This window comes from Paramisgurnus dabryanus, chromosome 24 (genome assembly GCF_030506205.2).
Source record: "Paramisgurnus dabryanus chromosome 24, PD_genome_1.1, whole genome shotgun sequence".
Lineage (NCBI taxonomy): Eukaryota > Metazoa > Chordata > Actinopteri > Cypriniformes > Cobitidae > Paramisgurnus > Paramisgurnus dabryanus.
In genome coordinates, this window is record NC_133360.1 from 21962311 (window position 1) to 21985061 (window position 22751).

At 34.8% G+C, this 22751-nt stretch overlaps 1 protein-coding gene across 2 annotated transcripts in view; it reads left to right on the forward strand.

The window, feature by feature from the left end:
• Positions 1–22751, forward strand: part of rnf123 (ring finger protein 123) — a 197045-nt gene that overhangs the window by 154888 nt on the left and 19406 nt on the right. For both annotated transcript variants that reach the window (XM_065259459.1, XM_065259460.2), the window contains one exon: positions 9789–9883. In XM_065259459.1, coding sequence (XP_065115531.1) covers positions 9789–9883 — 95 coding nt within the window. The remainder of the gene's footprint in view (positions 1–9788; positions 9884–22751) is intronic.

Here is a 22751-nt window from a genome sequence, read left to right on the forward strand (position 1 = left end):
AACAATTTCAATACAAGTGAAAAACAACACAATTATTTAACATTAATCTTAAACTGGGGATCTTCTTCCTCCGCTTAGTTTTTCAGTTTACAAAGTCCGTCATCTAAATAGGGATTAGACATAGCGCCAGCGCAACTTGCTTTTAAAGGGGATGAGAGCTGTGACTCTCATTGGTTTACTGCACGTTACGCCCAAAATACTCCCATTACAATAGGACCTACCCTTTTCGACCATGCGCTCGGCGCAAAACCCATTTTTCCCGTCGTTAAATTAGCAAAAGTGGATTCGGACACGCCCATTTAGACGTTGCGCTGTGCGCTTTAGACAATGCGCTTAGATCGTTAAAATAGGGCCCTTAGTGTTTTAGAAAAATTTTCAAGATTTTTTGCTTACCCCATTGGGAGATTTTTTGCTTGTTTTATGCACAAAATCACTTAAATTTGATATTGTTGGTCTAAGAACTAGACTTATTTTCTTGGGTCGTTTTGCTCATCAAGGAAAAGCATCTTAATTTAAGAATTTTTAGATATTTTTACTGAAAACAAGACAAAAATACTAAGAATTTTTGTGGATGGATAGTGACGAGCTCCCTGATCTCTGCTTTAGCCCAGTTTGCAGAGTCCGGGTATTTTACGGCAATGTTACTAGGTCCTTTTTCTGGGAGCAATCCCAGAACATTTACGGAACATGTTTGCATTCACACGGAAGCTTGTCTGCCAATTTTACAGGTATTTTCTGGGACCAAAGTAATGTGCAAATGAGGTTTATGATCAGCGCAGTATGCAGTCAGCAATGCGCTATTCAATTAAACATAATCTCACTTTTCCCAAAAAAAATCAGAGTAAGATCTCTTTTCTCGTTTCCCTACAAAACTGCAAACACAGGGCAGGTGGTAATTAGCTTGTGGAAATATGTCCAGCGCTTCATTATTTCTCTTCTCTGCCAATATCAGATGTTGTGTTGTTAAATCAAAACTGCTACACACCCTCATGCTAGCAGTGTCACATTTTAGCAGTGCCACTGTTTTTCTTTTATAGATTCATCTTGGTGATGTCCTTGGCCAGGATTCCTCTAGATAGCAAGTCGAAGCCTGCAGGGCGCTTCAAATGTGAAAAAAATTGTAATTTATATATTTTTTTATTTGGTAACATATTGTGTATGAAGCTGAATGCGAGAATTTAAGTAGAAGTTGGCACGGTTGATGCTGCTGGCTTTCTCTCTTAGGCCCTGCTGCCGATATTGTTATTGTGTTGTGTTAACATGCTCCTACTGTACTGTATGTTCCTGAAAAGCAATTACTTTAACATGGAAAATGAGGTGATTTTACAGTAACAAAATACATAATCTACTTTGAAACATATAAATATGAATACTAATATAAGTACAGTAGATATTTCAGAATGAAAAGATGCTGCCCCTGTCAATCACCATTGTTATTATCTTTATAGATCAGGGACTGTACTGCACAGTATCTCATAAACCAACAGCGGACTTCTATCTACACCCACACAGCTACACTAGATATATTTTTTTAATGAACGATTCCTGCAGGCAGTTCAGATTCGGTGTGCCAGGTAGAAAAATATCTTAAAAACAGATTAATGAGAGAAGACGGACCGTAGGTGGTCCAACATTAGCACTTCAAAGGGTATGTCCGTCTTGCAATGTTCAGGCCAACCCTATGGCTTTTAATTTTGCAGGACCTAATGAAAGGTCAGATAGCACAGATCCTCTTTGCTTCTTTAGACCGTTTGGCAACAGGGCGGTCTCATTATCCCAGAGTTTCTGAAGGAGGTTTCACATAGATGCTAATGGACGTAATGACATTAAGCTATGTTCCTATCACACGGTTGCCAATTTAAACGGCACGCGGCATTGATCAAGCCGCTTGGATTTTGACATGGATAAGACGAAGGACTAATTAATGTCTAGATACCCCGCTCTTATCTGAAGCACGTCAGTGTAGGGGGATCTGGAAAAACAGCAATGGAGTTTACAGTATGTGTGTGAGGCTTGACCCTTAATTAAACTTTAAAGGGGTCATAGCGTGAAAATCTGACTTTTTCTATGTTTAAGTGCTATACAGTAATTGGGTCCCCAGTGCTTCTATCAACCTAGAAAGCGTGATAAAGATCAACCCAGTAACCTTGTTTGGGTAATCCATTTGCAAGCACGTGAAAAATTAGGTCGTTCAGATTCCGTTTTGTGAGGTAGGTAGCAAGGCAAATTACAAGAATACCGCCCCCTTAATCTGCACTATCCAACCACAGCACTGCCATTTAGTGCAGAGAAAGAGAGAGAGAATTTTTTTATTGCAACAAACCACCATCATTGCGATCATTGTTTGCTGTCATCAGCTCATTTGCATTTTTAAGGACACACCCAAAATGGCACATTTTTGCGAAATGGGAATTTTAACATGCTAAATAATTTTCAAGAAAAAAAATCTTAGTATTTTTGTCTTGTTTTCAGTAAAAATTTCGAAAAATTCTTAAATTAAGATGCTTTTTCTTGTTGAGCAGAACGACCCAAGAAAATAAGTCTAGTTTTTAGACCAAAAATATAAAATTTAAGGGCCCTATTTTAACGATCTAAGCGCATTGTCTAAAGCGCACAGCGCAAAGTCTAAATGGGCGTGTCCGAACCCACTTTTGCTAATTTAACGATGGGAAAAATGGTTTGCGCGCCAAGCGCATGGTCGAAAAGGGTTGGTCCTTTTTTTTAAAAATGGGAGCGTAACGTGCAATAGCTCGTCTCAGCTCTCATCCCCTTTAAAAGACAGTTGTGCTGGCGCTATGTCTAACCCCTATTTAGTTGATGGACTTTGTAAACTGATAAACTAAGTGAAGAACGAAGATCCCCAGTTTAAGATTAATGTTAAATAATTGTTGTTTTTCACTTTTATTGAAATTATTTTTTTATTAAAACCTTTAAAACCCGTTTTCTTTTAGTCATGGAAGTAAAAAGCAGGCTTGTAATTGCTCTAAATGTATGGATATTCAATATCATCAAAAAAATAATTTACAAGTATGTAAGAAAAGGTTTGTACTGTAAAAATACTTTATTTGTAACAAACAGGAGATAAAGAATTTACAAACGGCTCTCCGCACGTTTCAGCACTTGGACAGCATCTTGAGTTTTTTTTTAAGCATTACTTAAAAATGTTTCTCATCTCACCATATCCACAGGTACAGAGTCATCATATACAATAAATCCGTGAGGTAGCATTAAAAAAATAATTTAAAAACAGACGCATTTGTTTAAAGCAAAGCATTTATTTACTTACCAGGCTGCAGGTGAAGCAGCTCTTTGTGCCTTCTAACGTCTCATCGGTCCTCATTTATGTCCAAGAGACTCAATAATAATCTTTTACATTTCAATCCTTTAATCTTTCAAATTTAAAAGCGTGTTGTGCTGCTGCGCATTCATGTATGTGATGAGCAAACCCGCATTGTCGTCCCGTTTATAGGCGCATATTACTAATGTGCTCTTTAAATAACAAAAAACTTATTGCGCCATTGACTTTAAACTTTAAACCAGGTTTTTGTTGGTCAATGGCGTAGTCTATTTTAGTTGCCTCAAAATAGCAACGCACCAACAATGCGCCTGAACACACCTCGTTTTCAGACCAGAACGCCCATGGGCGCAAAAGGGGGCTCAAATGCATTTGCTATTTAAACAACGTGGTGCTTAACGTGAAAATGATAATTGCACAAGGTGGAAACTAGCAAAAGACACTTGCGTTGCGCATTGCGCAGGTGTAAGATAGAGCATGTAAGTGATTTTGTGCATAAAACTTGGGCTAAGCACATTTTTCTTGAATTTTTCTTCAATTTAGTGTTTAAGAAAAAAAATCTAGATTTTTTGCTTACGCCACTGGCAGATTTTTTTGCTTGTTTTATGCACAAAATCACTTAACAACTTCCACCCTGAATCTATTTTGGGGATTTTCGCCTAGATTTGGCCTACCCAATTTCAAAAGCTTCCCATACCCACATGCAGAGGTTTACATACAAAAGTATGGTATCATTTTACAGGAAACCCTTTGAAATAACATAAAACACTGTTGAAAGTGCTAAACATGGTTGTATGTGATGTCAGGCCTCTAATAAACACAAAAATAAATAGGCGCTTTTTATGTTTTTTTTCTAAAGTTTTTATTTGAAAGTATATAACTCTGGTCCTGGGTATCTCAGGTCCCTGCAGACAGTTTTGTTTGATTCCAGCAATTGTCAGCTTACAGAGGAAAAATGAATTTTTTCTCTATCATAATATATGCAAAAGTTATTTTACTCCAACTGATGGGAGGAATAATACGCTTATGGTGTACAATTTCTGCCAAAAAACATTTGAAGTGCTACCATAACCACATACAGTGGAATAAATGCAATTTCTTTATATCATTTTAAAGAAAACCCTTTGAAGTTACATAAAAAGCTGCTGTTTGTGACAAATATTGTTATTTATGTTGTTTTTCATATGATTAAACACCAAATTTTCTTTTTTATGTTGTAAATACTGTCTTTGATAGTGTATAACTCTGGTTCTGGATGCTCTAGCAGACTGCAGACAGTTCTGGTTGTTAGCAGCAGCAGACAGTAAACACCCAAAAAAAGAATGAACTCTTTAGCATGTCGCATTCAAAAGATATTCTTATTTTACTGAAGGGTGCGGAAATACATTTAGTGAAATAGTGTGAGGCAGTTCACACTCAAGTTTCACATATGTTTACAAAAGACCATTTTTTACCTTATTATTCATTCGATGATTGTTGGATATGTGTTGATATTAGAACAAAAATAATGCTGTAGCCTTATTCCTGAGAATGAGAGCTTTCATTTGATATAAGACTTGCCCATGTTTGTCATTTTTGAAAAATATGAAATATGTGAATATTATATGATATCAAAAAATATTGGGGGGGTGATAGTGTAAATTAAGTGTAAATAACTTTCTTACAGTAAAAGATGTGACAAAGTGATGCATATCTGCAGAAAGTAGAGACTCTAAGCTTTCAAACAGTATCTCATATGTGTTACTGGGGTCCATGACGGAGCATTAAAGATTAAAAGAATCTTTTATATTAAGTCAAAATACGAAATTTTGGACCCGGGACAGGGTCCTCAGGGTTGAAGAGGTTAAATTTTATATTTTTGGTCTAAAACTAGATTTATTTTCTTGGGTCATTTTGCTCATCAAGTAAAAGCATATTAATTTAAGAATTTTTAGATATTTTTACCGAAAACAAGACAAAAATACTAAGACATTTTTTCTTGAAAATAATTTTTTGCAAAGTAATAAATTATCTGTGGGGTATTTTGAGCTAAAACTTCACATAAGCACTCTGGGGACACCAAATAATTATTTTATATCTTAAAAAAAAAATCATAATATGACCCCTTTGAAAAAATCTATTTGTTGTCGTTTACATAGCTTTATATTATTTCAAACTGCACTGTAAAAAATGATATTATATCAACATGTATTTTTATGTGACTTTCACTTTAACAAATTCATTTTTCATTTCAACTTGTTTTTATAAGTTATGTAAACTTATCACAAGTCAAAACTTTAAGTAGTAGGTGTGTGTGATTTTCTTATTCGTTTGATGTTGTTACAAAAGGGCTAATTCAAAATATCCTGAATATTTCCTTTTATCCGAAGTGTTTTTGTGCATGCTAATGTTAATCTTTAAAATCTGAAGCATTGCTCCATTAATAAAGGCCAAACGTTTCATTAACGCTGCCTCGTACAACGCGCCTCATAAATATTCCATGTAAATAACAAGGGGGTATTCAAATTCGCAGGTGTAACGCACAACCCATCTGCTCGTGCTTTTGCGACAGATGCGGCTTATGGGCTTCTATGTAAAATCGTTGAGTAGCTGATTGGTGACATTCAGTTTAAGAGCCCCCCGAGACCGCCAGGCCCTCAACAAGTTGCAGGCATTCTCTACAACAACTCGTCAAGTACACGTCTCAAAAGGGTAATATCGCTACAATCTGGTGCCATTGCTGAACGATTGCGGTGAATTACCAATTCTTGCCAGATAAGAATAATCGGGATTATTGCAGACTCATGCAGTAATACATAAGAGAACTATATCCAGTGTATAGTAATTGAATTATGAGTAGCCTATGCAGTAGTAAAAGCAACAAATTGTTACAAATGTAACAATCTTCAAATACAAAAAATCAATACCATAAACTAAAGGTAAAATTCTGCACAGAACTTGATTTGAATTAAAAATAAACTGTATTTAAAGGGCACATATTATGCCCATTTTTACAAGATGCAATATAAGTCTTAGCTATGACTTAAATGTGTCTGTGAAGTTTCATTTCAGAATACCCCACAGATCATTTGATATCATTTTGGCAGGGACAAAAAAGTGCTGTTTTAATGTCTGTATCTTTAAATGCAAATGAGCTACAGCTCCTCACTTGTCTACCAACATACAGTGAGTGCTTTTTTGTTAAAAATAGATCTGATTCCTGTTAATACAGTCTGAGACAGTGGTATCTTTACTACAATATGCTAAAAAACACATTTAGAAAAGCTTTGGGGGGAAATTAACCAGTCAGGGACCGACTGGTCCAGAACGATTTAAAGTGCGGAAAATATGGTATTGTGTGCCATGTAAAGCTGCAATTCGTGACTTTTGCTTCTATATCGCCATCTCTGTTCGAAACATAAAATTGCAGGTTAATTCATGTGCTTATATTGACATGGAAACATTAGGAAAAAACTGTGTGATGCGACCAGACAGCTCAAGGTAATCATCATTATTCTAGTTTACCACTGTGAATCAGGGTAAGATAAGACATGATTACATTGGTCTACAAGGAGAAAGCTTTGAACAGAATTGGATCAATAATAAAGAAAAATTAAGTCCTTGGTGTTAAATGGATCCAGTTTCCAAGAGACAACTTCAGGTCAAAATTGCATTAAATTAATTAATTTTGTGTGATTATGCTTCATAATTTTTCTGCTAAATGTAATAAAGCAATGAGAATGGTGCCACACCAATCATTATCCATTTATCTTTTCAAATAATTTATAGTTTTTTTCATGTAACATTAAAGCATTTTTAATGCAAAAATGAATTGTTTCTGAGGGAAAATATCACAAGACTGTTTCTTGGAAATGTTAAGCAATGAAACTTTCACAAGCCACCAAATGTAACTGAATGATGTGAAGATCTGGCCAAGACAAAAATACTCTGCAATAAAAAACCAATACATTACAATTATGTTATTTAGCCTCAAAGTGAAGTGAAATTTGTAAACTTTCAAATGGTACCATTTTCATTGTTTTTCCATCCTCTGCTGAAAAGTTATGAGGGATCATGATCATCACACTGTCCTACCTTGTAGGCAAATATAATTATAGATAATTATTCATCTTTATTGTGAAATATCTTAAAAACTTTAGCCAACCAGCAACTCTTTCACCTGTTTTCTAGTTTATCGAATCAAAAAAAGTCACACATTTTATCTCATAGGTTGATAATTTCTCCAATTTTGTAGACCAGTTTCATTTATATACTTGCTTGATAAATTATTTAAATTTATTATTAACAAAAAAGTTACAGGTTGAAACTTGCCGAGCCCCTAAGGTGACATTGGAGTAAAAAAAAAATTGTGACATTGAAGTAAAAACTATTAATGTTTCTTTACATTGTCTATACAAAGAGCTTAAATGTATTGCATTTTCCCATTCTCTTTTGATTTAGAGGATATACTGGCCATGACTATCGGCTGTTTTAAACTATCAGCCGATAGTGAGAAAATTGCTTTTAACGTCCGATACCGATTATCGGCCAATATATGGGTGCATCTCTGGTTGAAACTATTAAAAGGTGACATAGAATGATTGAACGGAGTATTTATCCTTGTTCTGTGATGTGACATGTAGACAAAAACATTTTTGTTTGGGTCTGTAATGCCTTAGAAGCTTCCTAAAAACCTCTCTCAGATAGCTCTATTAGGGTGGAGGATTTTAAACAAGTGGTTTTGCACCTATTTGGCTCCCCCTACTGGCTTAACTTGCAATCTCATTACTGATTGGCTGACTTTGCTGCCACTCAAAAAATGTAGCCAATTATTTTAAAGTGGAGAGGCAGTGAGATGCCTGTGATGTCATAAGCATCAGTTTTTCAGATTGGGCCGTTTTCTGGCTGACATTTTTTAAAAGAGGAATTACTATGAGACTGAGATGTTTAGCATGTTTAGCACTTTTTCTATGTTCGTGAATGCGGGTAGACTACCATTATTCAACAAAGACAAGATAAAAATGGTTTTTCATTCTCTGTCCCCTTTAAATTGAGCATTTTAACCTACACCGTAAAAATTTAAAGTTGGATTAACTTAAAAAATAACTTCAGTAGGTAACACCTGAAATAAATCACTTTAACTGAAAAAGTGAAAAAAGCCTTATTCTTTTAGATATTACTTATACTTATTGAAGTACAAGTTAAATTTTTTTATTAAAGTAAAAAATTAGGTTGATAAAAACTCTTTTCCCACCAGCGTTCTTTACAAAAATGTTTTATGATTTTCACAAAAGTTTAATGCCTTTCAGAAATTTTTTTCTTTAAATATGTGAAACATACAATATATCAAATGAAAGAACCGGCCCCTTTGCTTTTCAAATATGGGTAGGTTTCTTCAAAAATAGCATATTTTGAGCAAAAGGCTGAGATAATTGCATTTTTGTATTGGACTTTTCTTAGAGATTAGATTCAGAGCGATGATCAAAACATTGAGTTTTTACTGTTTCTGAATCAATGGATACTTGGAGCTTATTACTAAAATTCTTCAACTCACGATCGATGAGGAGCAGTTTAACTTCAAATTTGAGTCTTTGGGAACATTTGGAAGGCCATAGCGGAGTCTTTCTCCACTTTGTGTTTTCTCCTGTAATCAGGACGTTGACTGTCATTGCTGTTCATCAGTCCAAATCATTAGATAGAATAGCAGTGATTGGCAATGTCAAGACCAATTTCATCGCTTGCAAACTAGACAAGCATGAAATTGCTGTGGGGAAAGCAGAAGCTGTAGGAATAATGTGCCTCGCAGACCTTTGGTGCTAAAATTATCACACCGATCCCGGTGTCCCAACGCTTTCATGTGTTTGTGAAGGGGGGCATTGGGAGCGTGTTGTGCTATCCACACATTCCCCAAATTGGACCCAAAGGTCTAATGACAGATGTTTGAAATAATGACGTAAATGCAATTATGAAAGCCTTTTTTTGGCACTGATCCTACTTGATTTTGCCAGTCAAAGCTTTTGAGAAGTGGAGTGGCAGTCATAACTACGTTTTCCCCTGGCACTCGCATAGCCGAGTGAAGTGCATAATTTCACTTTATTAGTGATGAATAATTCAAATTGGTATGAAGGACTAATGATTAGCCATGTAAGTATGGTAAGGTTGTCATGCTGGTATTGGCACACAAGAATGAATGAGATGAAAATTACATGCATTTATTTGTGTCTGTACCTTAACTGCTTGCTATTAACAAGTTCTTTGTTACAATAATCTTACAGCAACACTAATATGTCACTGTCTGCCAGCACATCTGGATATGGCAAAGGTTTTATTGGGTGAGGCGTCCCGCAGAGAGCAATACTGGGACCGGTTTCAAATCCACAAGACTAAACAATTTGTTAGGCCTGACTTTTTGTAATGCTTGCAGGTGCATATTTTTGAGGACTTTTTGTGAACAGTTCACAAATTATAATCTGTTAGTACTCCAGTCTGACATTTGTGTGTGTTTGTTTAACAGACACGGACTACATCAGCGCAGAAGAAAAGCAGAAGGTAGAACAGATGCTAGCTTTCCTGACGGAAGAGTCCAAACAAGCGGCAGCCAGCACAGCAGTGAGTACACCTACCATTGTACCCTCATGCGCTATGCCATGAAGTCGTATTTGTTTGAACCGTGGAATATAAGTTGCAATAATACAAACACATGAATGCTTGTTAAATCCCACCAAATGTTCGCATTTCAATTTGTCAGCATAATATCAGCTTAAAGAAAGACGATACACCATATGCTTTTTAAAACCATTAGTCACTGTAGACATTTGCAGTTTGTTTAAGAAAGCTTCATTCATAAACTAAACAGAAGTCATTTTTCTACGATTTACACATTAATATGTTCGTTTTGACAACATGTGACTAATTAATATGAAGTAAAAAGTTGAATGCTTTATTTGAATGATATCTACAGTATGTATCTTAATGTAAATTACTACTTGAGAGTATCTTAAGCGATGCATCATGCCGTGGCTTTTAGGCAGCATTAAAGTGGGTGGCAATAAAAGCCTATTAGTGCCTTTCTGAAGTGGAATCACAACGTTCCCATAGGTTTCTACGGTCTTGAGTTAATGTAATGGCCGACCCATTCAAGTCTGTCCACAGCCAGTTTTGTGAGATATCCGAGTCTACCGCAGCATTAGACAGCAGAAAGCGAACTCCTCCCTGGAGGGCGCAAAGAGAAACACGATCGGCCTTTCCCATCTCCCCTTAACCCAACACTAACCATCAGCACAGAACCGGGAACACCACTTGAAACAGATAAGCCCGTTTTAAATCAAGTTGTGGAGTTTGGTGTCGCAACAGCTAACACAATGCCACTTAAGATAGACATTATCTGTGTTTAAAATTGGGATATGGGAGATGTCCAAATGTGAATTTTGCATAATATATGTGCCCTTTGAATCTTGACTTTGAACACAATTTGTCATCAACCTCGGTGCCAAAACACGTATTGAAAAATATGGGAGGTATTTAATGAGCCAGTGCTTGCCTTCACATTTAATTTGCACAAGAAGGTGCAAATTTTCACATTTCACCTGAGAGAATTGCGTGTTGATGTCAAGAGTTTACGTCTGAAAGCGTCTGCCGTTGTTTATATTTTTGGATCTGTCTGACAATAGTATTTTCATTCCCCACTGCAGCATCTCAGTCTGCTCCACAGAGAACCGGAATTGCTGCCGTAATTACTGTCAGTTTTTCTGTCATTTCACTCCGGATGGTATTAAATAGGATTGCAGCAAATTACAGAAGAAATTACACTGTAATTTGAGACCCAAGTAAAGCGAAAATTTGTTCACGGTTTTTGAGGTATTCAAATAAGTTACAGATAGGCATTTTCAATATGCAATCTGCTATACTTTAGACCTCTCAAAAGATTTCCAGACAACGTTTTCAAAAATCCTTTTACGTAAACAATTACATATTGTACGTATTGACTTCCTCTGTCTTGTGTTGGTTGAACAAACACGATTGGTTGAGACTGTGTTGTCATGTCAGGCTGGTTGGATCGATCAAACAAGCAGAGCAATGTTTTGATAGCAAAAGATACATAGGTTGTCCTATATGCCTCAATTTAGTCAACTACAAGAGTCAACATTTAAAGTAAATCAAAAAAGTTGTCTTAAAATACCTGTTCTTGTCTTAGGACAACTTTGATGTTCTTTTTTGATCCACTTTAACTCTTTCACCGCCAGCATTTTTCATGACTCACAAAAGTTGAATGCCTTCCAGAAAATGCTCCTTTTTAAATATATAAACATACAGTATATGAAATAAAAGAACAGACCCTCTGCTTTCAAACATAAATGTGTAGGTTTCATCAAAAACACCAAATTTTGAGCAAAAAGCTGAGATAATTCAATTTTTGTGAAGGACTTTTGATAGAGATCAGATGCAGAGCGATCTTAAAACATACACGGACATACAGCTGTTTGCCCTAGGGCAATACTTCCGGTTTTTATAAGTTGCGGAAGAGCGGTGGATAATAGCGGTATTGCAGATTGACGAGATAACTCGTCAATGGCGGGGAAAGATTTAAATGTTGACTCTTTGAGAAGTCATTTTTAGTGTTGTTGACATTATTCAGTACACTTATTCAATCCCATGAAGCACTGCAATACACAATCAAAAAATTGTCAATGTAGCTGTCCCTTTCTCAAGCACACCTTTGCACGTAAAGGTACATATTCGTAATACAATAATCATACTTCATATTAGTACTAGACGTATATATTAATATCTGAAAGATACATATTGGTACCAAACGTATACCTATCTGTACCTAAATTGTACATATTAGGATCTTTTTAAAGGGTACTGTCCAGCGCTTTCTCGTATGTATTTTTAAGTGGCTAATTTGTATTAATTTGTTCGAACACTTCCATACATTTTTGTACAATTTGCTTTTGCCCCTTTTGCCCAGAAACTGAAGAACAACAATGGTAGGGCAAATAGGGCAGCTACCAGGGGAGACTGTGTTATACAGTACAGGCGAAGTAAGTTTGGCCAAACAATCTTCTCAGTACGGGCCTCAAATTATTGGAATTGTCTCCCTACTGAACTTAGAAAGAGTACCAGCTATTCTTCATTTAAATTTAACCTTAAGAAATTGATTAAAAACTCTCAAAACTGCAATCATTGATAGTTAATCTGATTTTAGGTACTGCCCATTTTTGTATTGTACTTATTATTTATCTACTTAGTGTTTATTTTGTTTTGTGGTTTTTATGTATTTTTGTACTATGATACTGTGTTGACCTGCCAAGGGACTGCAGATGAAAAATAGCTCTTTAGCTAACTCTGGCACATTTACATTTTGAGTGTAATCAAAAAATGTTGATTGATGTGCATTGTCCCTTTCAAATAAATAAAGGAGAATATAGCCATAGAAGCTGAAATGATGTTAAAAAACAAAACAAATAAATAAACACCACAATAACGATAAACCTGCACCGCAGATTGACTGTATTGGTGAAGTAAAGTAAGGGAATATTGAGGGTATAAGGGCAAATTTGGAAACAAATAGCTTGTAGTTGTTGCATATTCAGCTGGGATAGAAGGATAGAAGTATTTTAAAATTAAATACAGATTCACTCAAAAGTGTCAAAAGAAAAAATGACACTTGAAATGCCTAAACATGGCAGTCATTTGTCAGGGTGGTTATGTGTAAATGAAGTAAGCCAAAGTCATTATTCTACTCAGATTGCATTTGCTCCCAATCACAAACCCCAGAATCCACTCTGGAGTTTGACGTTGTTTTTAAACCCTGTAAGCATCTTCGAAATTAAACTGGAGCTCACAATGTCACTTCTGAGATATCTGGTCACAGCTGTACATTCAATCCTATTTACAACTACAAATAACAGAGTTGCGCATGATTAAAGATCAAAACAGATCTTTAGCTTTGATTTTATATGTTTATCACATTACAGTTTACATATCACTGATTCTTGAAACTTTGGCAAAAACATGTCCCAATAAGAAAAGTGTTAATTCTGTTGGAAATTAATAACATTTTCATGAAGGAAAAGAATCAATGTTATAATCAGGGGGTCTTTCCACATATGTAAGGTTCTTTTATAGGTTTATATTTATTTTTTATTAATTTAATGATTATATGCTGGCCCATTGCCTACAAAATCAGCTGTCCTTGGTTAAGAGCTAATCATTTCAACTTGATTATAAAAGCCAAAAGTAATAATTGAATTGAATAATATATTTACCACTTGAAAGAGTACATTGTAATATGTATTAAAAACTGCAAACAGTGAGTTTTGAACAATATTTACTATTATTTAGTGATTGCGCAAAATGAGTCCCACATATTCGTCACCACCGTCAGATATTTATAAAAAGCAATAAAATCAGAAAACTACAGGGTCAACTGCATTCCTGAGGACCCCATTATCAAACCTTCAGCTGTACTGCATGCTTCAAGATCACTCAAGCTCCTGTATGTTTCCTATTTTCTCTTAAACTTGTTCATATTTATGGACACTGCTACTGTGACAACCATAACATGTCAACACCATCATCTTTAAAAAAAAAATATTAGATTAGATTATGAAATAAATGTATCATTTTTAAGAAGAGGTCTGAAGTAGCTAGCAACAGAGGAGAAACAAGATGGCTAATGTGAACAACTCATCTATTTTTTTTAATCTATATTAGGTTTTTGTCACCACCGTCAGATGTCACCACCGTCAGGTTTTCTGTCTTTTCTGTCAGGTTTTATGTATTTTAGGAAGTTATGATTTGATATTTGTTCAGAGTAGGGATGCTAAACAATTAATCGCGATTAATCGTTAGCAGAATAAAAGTTTTTGTTTACATCATATATGTGTGTGAACTGTGTATAATAAATTTGTATAAATAAATGTACACACATGCATGTATATGTTTTAGAAATGTTTACATGTGTATATACATTTGTATATTTATGTATAATTTATATTATATATAAATATAAATACTTAATATATAAAAAAAAAATTCTTAAAATTATACATGAAAGTGTTCATATTTATATATATACATATTTATTATACACAGTTTACACACATATGCGATGTAAACAAAAACTTTAATCACGATTAATTGTTTAGCATCCCTAGTTCAGAGTGCTCAAGATTGTTATTTTTTGGACCAAATATTTACATAAAGTTTAAAGGAACAGTATGTAAGAAATTTATATCAATTAATCATTAAATGGCCCTAAAATGTCACTAGACATTAAGAAATCATTTTCATTTCAAATTTTTATATCACTCACAACAGCGGTCCGGCCAGGATATTCTCATTTAAAAAGTGGAGTTGCAGCCCTCAACTGATGTTTATGTTGTCGTTTGGTATATTGGCCACCAGCTGTGTGATTGCAGTACCAGTTTTAGCCACACGTTTTGTGATTGCAATACCAGTTTTGGCCACAATCCTACATACTGTTCCTTTAAGCAAGAAGCCATTGACTTGTGTGGTATACATTTTGGAATAATGAGGCCAATGTCACCACCGTCAGATTATTGTCACCACCGTCAGACGGAGTTTTATTTATTTTAAATGAATATGCTTACAATATGTTTCTTCAGTGCTGTTGAGTTATTACATTAATAGTCTCTATTAATACAAAAATATGTTTATTAAATAAAAAAATCATAACTTTTTCTATTTAGGCTTAAAGTAAATGTTGTATGAGTTATAACTGGAAAACGCCTATTTTATAAAAAAAAATACGAACAGGGGAGGTTGCACCAGAAATTGCTGAACAGCCAAGACCTTGGTCTATTATGATATACCTTCAGATTTTGTAATTTAACTAACTTTTTTTCTTCAAAATTTAAATCTGTTTTATCCAAATTCCCAAGAATCACTGATATGCAAATAAATTATATTTTTGTTTTTAACTTATTTTTATTATTACTGACTACTGATCCTGTCAACATTTGCACTACTGTAGGCCCAACAGAGATTATATTGTAGTTTTAACCATTTATTTTTATACAGTATGTGCCAAAAACAGTAGTATTGTTTTTATAGCGGCCGTTTTTCCTATGTTTTTTTTTTTTACTTTGAGCTTTATAATGTTGCAGGCATTTTTATGCTCTAACAGCAACCTTTCACACCAACTAAAGTTTGAAAAATGGGATTACGAAAAACGGCTGCTTTTCAGTACAATAGTTCTTGTATGATTCAAAGTAAAAATCTGTTGACAGTGCGTCACAAAAGACAAATTAGTTGACAAAATTTGTGTGACAAAACATGTACATGTAAACAGATGTAAATGTAATAATGCAACATTTGTCTCATAATCAGTTTTATAAAGTGGCCCCGGGTGTCCCCTTTTATTTGTTTACATGGAAAACTGCAATCAAACAGAAATATTATTGTGGTTTTCCCCCGTTGGGCCTTAGTGATGTAGTTAATACATTGTTATTGCTACAGTATTTGTATATGGTGTCATCATTTATTTGTTGCTGTTTATTGCTGCTGTAATCCACCACCTAATATATATTCAACCCTTGATTAAAAGATAATAGATTATGTCTTTACTGAAGTAATTGAGACAATAATAACTGCATGGATGTTTAGCTTTCTGTGACCTTGTGTTGTTATTTCCACATGTAATCGCTCTGATTAATTGAAGTGTTTGGATGTAGAAGCAAACGTATTATTTTAACTTGCATAAGTTTATGATAATGACAGAGATGAAACAATAATTTGAAGTTGCTCATGCATCTTTTAGTTTTTTTCTAAAAAACAGTACAATAAAGTGCATTAATAACACAGAATATTATTTACAGCAGAATATTATGGCTATTATTATTTGTATGTTTGATCAGGATTTAAATGGATTGCGAAACAAGGAATAAACTGCTGTAGTGCAGGGTTGTGGGAAACATTACATGTTTACACAGTACAAATTACATTTTGCAGTTATTACATTTTGATGAAAAATAAACAATGAAGCTGCAGATCAGATTTCAGTTGCTGTCAACGTTAACCTTTGTTTTTGCATTAGTGTGTGTGACCCTGGACCACAAAACCAGTCTAAAGTAGTCTGTGTACAGTGTACAGTATTTGTAGCAAAAGCTGAAAAATACATAGGGGGTCCAAACAAAGTATTGATTTTTCAATTGATTTTTATGACCATTAGGATATTATGTAAAGGTCATATTCCATGAAGATATTTAGTACATTTTCCACCGTAATACATCAAAATTTATTTTGGTGAGTGGATGCAGTTGCTAATGACTTCATTTGAACTTTAAAGGGAATTTTCTCAATATTTTGATTTTTTTGCACCCTCGGATTCCAGATTTCCAATACTAGCACACCATACATCAATGGAAAGCTTATTTATGCAGATATATATAAATCAAAATGTTTCACATAATTGACCCTTATGACCGGTTTTATGATTGTAAGCACACAGTTGATGGTACCCATTAAATTCCATTGAATTTTTTATTCCTACTATGGAAATCCACACTGTGAAAAATACTAAAAATTTTTGTTAAATCAACTCAGATTTACAAGTCATGTCAACAGAAATGGGTGTCACAACTTATAAAATATAGTTGAGAAAAGTTATAAAACTTAATTTTATAAGTTATAACAACTCACCTGTAGTTATAACAACTCATCTCTAGTCAAGATAAATAATAGTAAGTTGAAATGACTTGTAAATCCGAGTTGATTCAACAAAAAATTTTAAGGCAGCAAAGTATTTTTTACAGTGCATGGACACTATCTGCTGTGTGTTTAACATAATTTATCAAAATATGTTCTTTTGTGTTCATCAGAAAAAAATTAATTCATACAGGTTTAGAACAACATGAGGATGAGAAAATGACAGAAAGTTCAATTTTGGGTGAGCCGAAACAGGAGGCAAAATCTGAGTTCTTGTGTGTACCTGTGTTTGTTTTCACACTGGCTGACATTTGTTTACGCTCCTTTGCCAAGTGCACTTCGCTTCTGACATCAGGGGTAACAAAGCATGCTGCCTGTCTTTTGTTGGCCATCGATGCAATTTGTGTGTGTGCGTGTACCAATAGTCGGGCTTTCTGAAATGGTGTCTGATTACCAGTAAATTTTCCAGCACGAGAAGCTTGTGGATCTGTGAGCCGACCTCTCATCAGCACATCAGTGATTCTTAACAGACCCTCTCCATCTGTTCTTTTTGTTTGTCAAAATCTGCTGCTTCACATCTAAATTTGGTTGCGTCTTGTGTTTGGTTTTGAGATGTGGGCGTTATTTATTAATTTGGCATCATAGCGTGTATTAACTGAGCACCTCTGGTGAGTAGAAATGCCCTCGATGCATTTGTCATTGATGTCTTGTTTTCTAACAGGTGTTTTCACTGGTTGAAGGGCACTAAAGTCACATTTTTATGTGTTGTACAAGTGAAGGGAAAGCGGCGTTTATACTGTATTTGTGCTCTGACCAGAGGTCACTTTTTCAGACTTAACTTCAAGTGCTTTGAAGTTCCCAGATGTACTTTTCCCCGAACTGTGTCCTAGATTTCAGTCGCTGTGAAGATATAGGATTATAAAATCTGTTTTTATCAAAAAAAATTATACAAAACTTGTGATCAGCCTTGAGGATTAATTAGACACGCTTTTAATTTAACTTTTGGGTGGCATAGTAATTCAGCTATTTCCAAAATACTATAGATTTTGTTTACTAATTTGAAGCCATGTATAACACATTGCTTGCATTGATTCAAATAATCAAGTAAAGTAAAATAATTTTAATGATTTTGTGTTTTATAAGTGGTATTTAACTCTTTCCGCATCAGCGCTTTTAAAATGTTGCAAGCCAGAACCAGCATTTTTTTCACAAAAGTTTAATGCCTTCCAGAAAAAGTTCTTCTTTAAATGTATAAACATAAAATGTATCAAATAAAAAACCTTTGCATTCAAAAATAAATGTTGTTTATCACCTTTCAAATATGGATAGGTTTCTTCAAAAACAGCTAAATAATTGCATTTTTGTAAAGTACTTTTGTTAGAGATTTGATTCAGAAAGATGATCCAAACATAGAGTTTTTACTGCTTTTGGATCAGTGGATGCTTCAGTGTTTTATAAGTTGGTTAAGAGCGCCACCTAGTGGATTATGGAGGACCACAAGAGTCATGCAAAATGTAATAAAGAACTTCAATATTTAATAACTACCTGGACAATAAAAATAGCAATTAATAGATTTGTTTAAAAATTCATTAATTAATCTATAAATAAATAGACAAAGTTATAAAAAAATCATTATGTAAGATTTTATTAGGCAATAAAAAGTGAGATTATAAAAATAACGTAGAAATGAAATATTAATCCATTAATAAATAGTTCAAATTAATATAACAATTTATAAAAACAACATAAAATACTCAATAAGTTCATCATTTTAAATTGCATTTATAAATTCTTAATTAAATAATGAAATTTTTAAAATGTATTTCAAAAAGCGATTTAAAAAGAGAAATAAATAACTGGATTTATAAATTGAATTACAAATACAGGTTTAAATTAGGCATTTAAAAGGGCATTTCCGTTTAACTTTTCTGTTTTCATTTTCCCAATGATTCTCCTTATTCTTTTCGCTATTGGATTTGCTTTTCGTTTTAGCCTCTCTATTTAGCTTTTCCGTGACTCTTTGGGTCCTTGCAAATGGTCAAATGAGAAATGCAAATTAGCTATGGCCAGGAGGATGTAACAAGCTCGCTGATTGGCTCTGATTGTACGTCATGCGCAGATTTATAGATCTCAGATGAGGACCCAAAGAGTCACGGAAAAGCTAAATAGAGAGGCTAAAACGAAAAGCAAATCCAATAGCGAAAAGAATAAGGAGAACCAACGGGGAAATGAAAACAGAAAAGTCAAACGGAAATGCCCTTTTAAATGCCTAATTTAAACCTGTATTTGTAGTTCAATTTATAAATCCAGTTATTTATTTCTCTTTTTAAATCGCTTTTTGAAATACAATTTGAAATTCCATTATTTAATTAAGAATTTATAAATGCAATTTAAAATGATGAACTTATTGAGTATTTTATGTTGTTTTTATAAATTGTTATATTAATTTTAATTATTTATTAATGGATTAATATTTCATTTCTATGTTATTTTTATAATCTCATTTTTTATTGCCTAATAAAATGTTACATAATGATTTTTTTTGTAACTTTGTCTATTTATTTATAGATTAATTAATGAATTTTTAAACAAATCTATTAATTGCTATTTTTATTGTCCAGGTAGTTATTAAAAATTGAAGTTCTTTATTACATTTTGCATGACTCTTGTGGTCCTCCATAGTGGATAACTCGACAGTAGGGGGGAAAGAGTTAATGTGAATGTATTAGTGTAGGTTAAAGGCTGCCTTATAGTTAATTTTTATGTGTACGTGAGGGTTCGCGTACAGTGCATTCCAGGAGAATGTAGTATACAGCCCAGGAGATGCATGGCATTTTGTCGCAATGCGCATGCATCACACGTTTCTTTACACGTTGCCCAGCGTACGGTGTATGAAACTGCCATGAATCACTGTGCGACATGAATTGTTTAAACTCGGGTACGACAGACATGTAGACTGTACGATGATGACCAGGGCCGGAGTGGGGCCACTTTTCAGCCCGGGAGTTTCAGGCCCAAGACCGGCCCACTTTTTCCATAGTGTTATTCCAAATTAGCACTTTTTTCAAATTGGATAAATAAACCAACAGTTCAGCTCTTACTATAGTTTTTATTAATATCATGGTTCAACAAATAAGGTAAAAGTTAAATAATATTTCACTTAAGATAAGAAGTTAACAAAAATATTCCTCTACAGTCTAAAAAAAGGCTTGGTTACTTTTTACCCATAATGGGTAAATATTGGACAGAACACATGCTGGGTTAAAAATTACCCAATGTTGGGTTGTTGTTATGCAACCATGGATTATAATAACCCAACATTTGGGTTAAAACAACCCAGCCCTGGGTCAATTTTAACCCAGCAGCGTGTTCTGTCCAATATATAAAATATATAAATAACCCAGCCCTTTTTAGAGTGTATTCCATAAGGAAAGGTTGATAAATTATTAGCATTGCTAATGCTATGAGGCCGACGATTAATGCAAATAGAAATATAAAAGTCCTAATTAAAAAAGAAAACAATTTGACAAAAATATTGAATACAATATTGGGTAAATGGCATAACAAGTGATTTATAAGCTTTTTTAGGCTGGTCATTTTTGACTGGGAAAACAAAAGGTGTTATAGGGTTCTGAACATAACCTGAGGGTTAAATAACTTTAATTCATATTGTTTATTCATGGCCTCCTCGTTTTCAGCGGGGGACTGGTTTATATGCTGCTCAGAAGCTGCTTGCATAATATTTGCAAAGTCTATGAATCGCCATGTATACACAAAAGTAATATTTTAACAAAAAAAAATGTTTGGCTTGTAAATAGTTTGACAACGGTATTAGCTGAATAATTACTTTGCTAATGCTAATCATTACTAGGCTTATTTCTCTTTAAGTTACCTGTTGTCACTTTTGTTTGTCCTCTTGAAAATAAATCTGTAAGTTTGGCACATTTGGCAGCATCCTCCTCCAATGGATTTTTTCTTCAACCTGTTTTTTACGCCCTCCTCCTCTCAGACGCGTAATGTTACGGTAGGGCCGGCCCAGCCTACCGGAGAAAAGTTTTCTTGGACGTGCTATGGACCGAACCAACTCTATGGGAGGGGAAAACTCCCTTACATGGTACAACCCATGCAGAGGCTGAGCGCTCTGTGTCAATGCGAAACGCGCGAAGTGTCATTTAAGAGAAGATAAACTCACTAACGTGACAAATGTAAAAAAAAAAAAAAACTCGACCGGCCCAAAAGTGAAGCGGCCCACCGGGAATTCTCCCGGTTCTCCCGATTACCCACCCCGGGCCTGATGATGACACAGAAGCTTCGGCGGCTGCGTCACACGTTAGCGCAACGTCACCAGCATGCGCCTCGTGGTAAACAAAAACCAGTACGCAGGTCGTAACAGCACACAAACTGTGCGGTGATCATGTTGAATTTCTGACACTGTCAGAAAACTATCGTAGGTTATCTTTAGAAGCAAGACCGGGAAAACGGCCGTCTTTGAACCTCTCTCACTTTACGACATAGGACCACCGATGAAGAGCCACGATCACACAGCCAATAATCGTGCAGTGTATCCCAGGCTTTAAAGGAACACGTCGGATTTTGGGGATTTTAGCTTATTCACCGTATCCTCCCGGGGTTAGAGAAGTCTATACATACCCCTTTTCATCTCTGTGCATGTCGAAACTCTCTCTGACACACCCACCACTAGCTAGCTTAGCACAAAAACTGGAAGTAAATGGCTCCAGCTAGCACACTGCTCCTAATAAGTGACAAAATAACACCAACATTTTCCTATTTATATGTTGTGATTTGTGTAGTCACGAGTAGCAGTGCTTCGCCTTCTAATATAGTTCCCAGTATGTATACGGTTAAAAGATGGCTGTGTCTCATATGACCTTGTTATTTGTACACGCTGTGACTATACAAACCACAACATATAAATAGGAAAATGAATGAGTTATTTGTCACTTATTGGGAGCAGTATGCTAGCTGGAGCCATTTACTTCCAGTCTTTGTGCTAAGCTAGGTTAGCTGTGAGTGATACGGTGAATAAGCTAAAGTCCCAAAAAGATGGTGTGTTCCTTTAAGCAGGGGTGGCGACACGCAATGAACAGCAGTGGGTTCTAGTTTAGAAACATTTTATTTTAAATGTCAGGACACACAAAACTGGTAATGTTGATCCCGTGGTTGGAGAAATGTAAGAAAGCATGATTTAAAAGCATAACTATAATTAATGACAAATTCATTGAGGGCATCTCTATTCACCAGATGTGCTCAGTTAATACATGCTATGATGCCAAATTATTAAATACACCTAACATCTCAAAACCAAACACAACATGCAACCAAATTTAGTTTTACAGAATTTATTCCTCTTTATTTATGTTAATGTTAGGACAAATACAGTTGTTCATTGTTTGTTTGTTGTAGTTCATTATGCATTATGAAGTGTTATTTAGTTACATTGAGCCTGTAGCATAGAGTACCTTTGAGAAAACTTCAGTTTGAAAATAGCTCCCCGTCACCGGCTAACCGAGCAGCAGAGTTTGAGCAGAATATTATAATTTTCTAAAATTATTGCTGCTGGCTCACAGTCGGGCGCTGGGAAATCCACTTTAACACACTTGTGACGAATCTCATTCAGTTGTGTTCACAGTCGGTATAATCCATTCCTGAATGTTCAAGGGATTTTAGCTTGGAAATTCCAGCGAGAAACAATCATTTTCACTTCAGGATAAATAGTAGGTCTGATAACTCAGGATAGAGTTTAGTTGACAGCACCTTCATGTAATATTATTCTGGAAAGCTC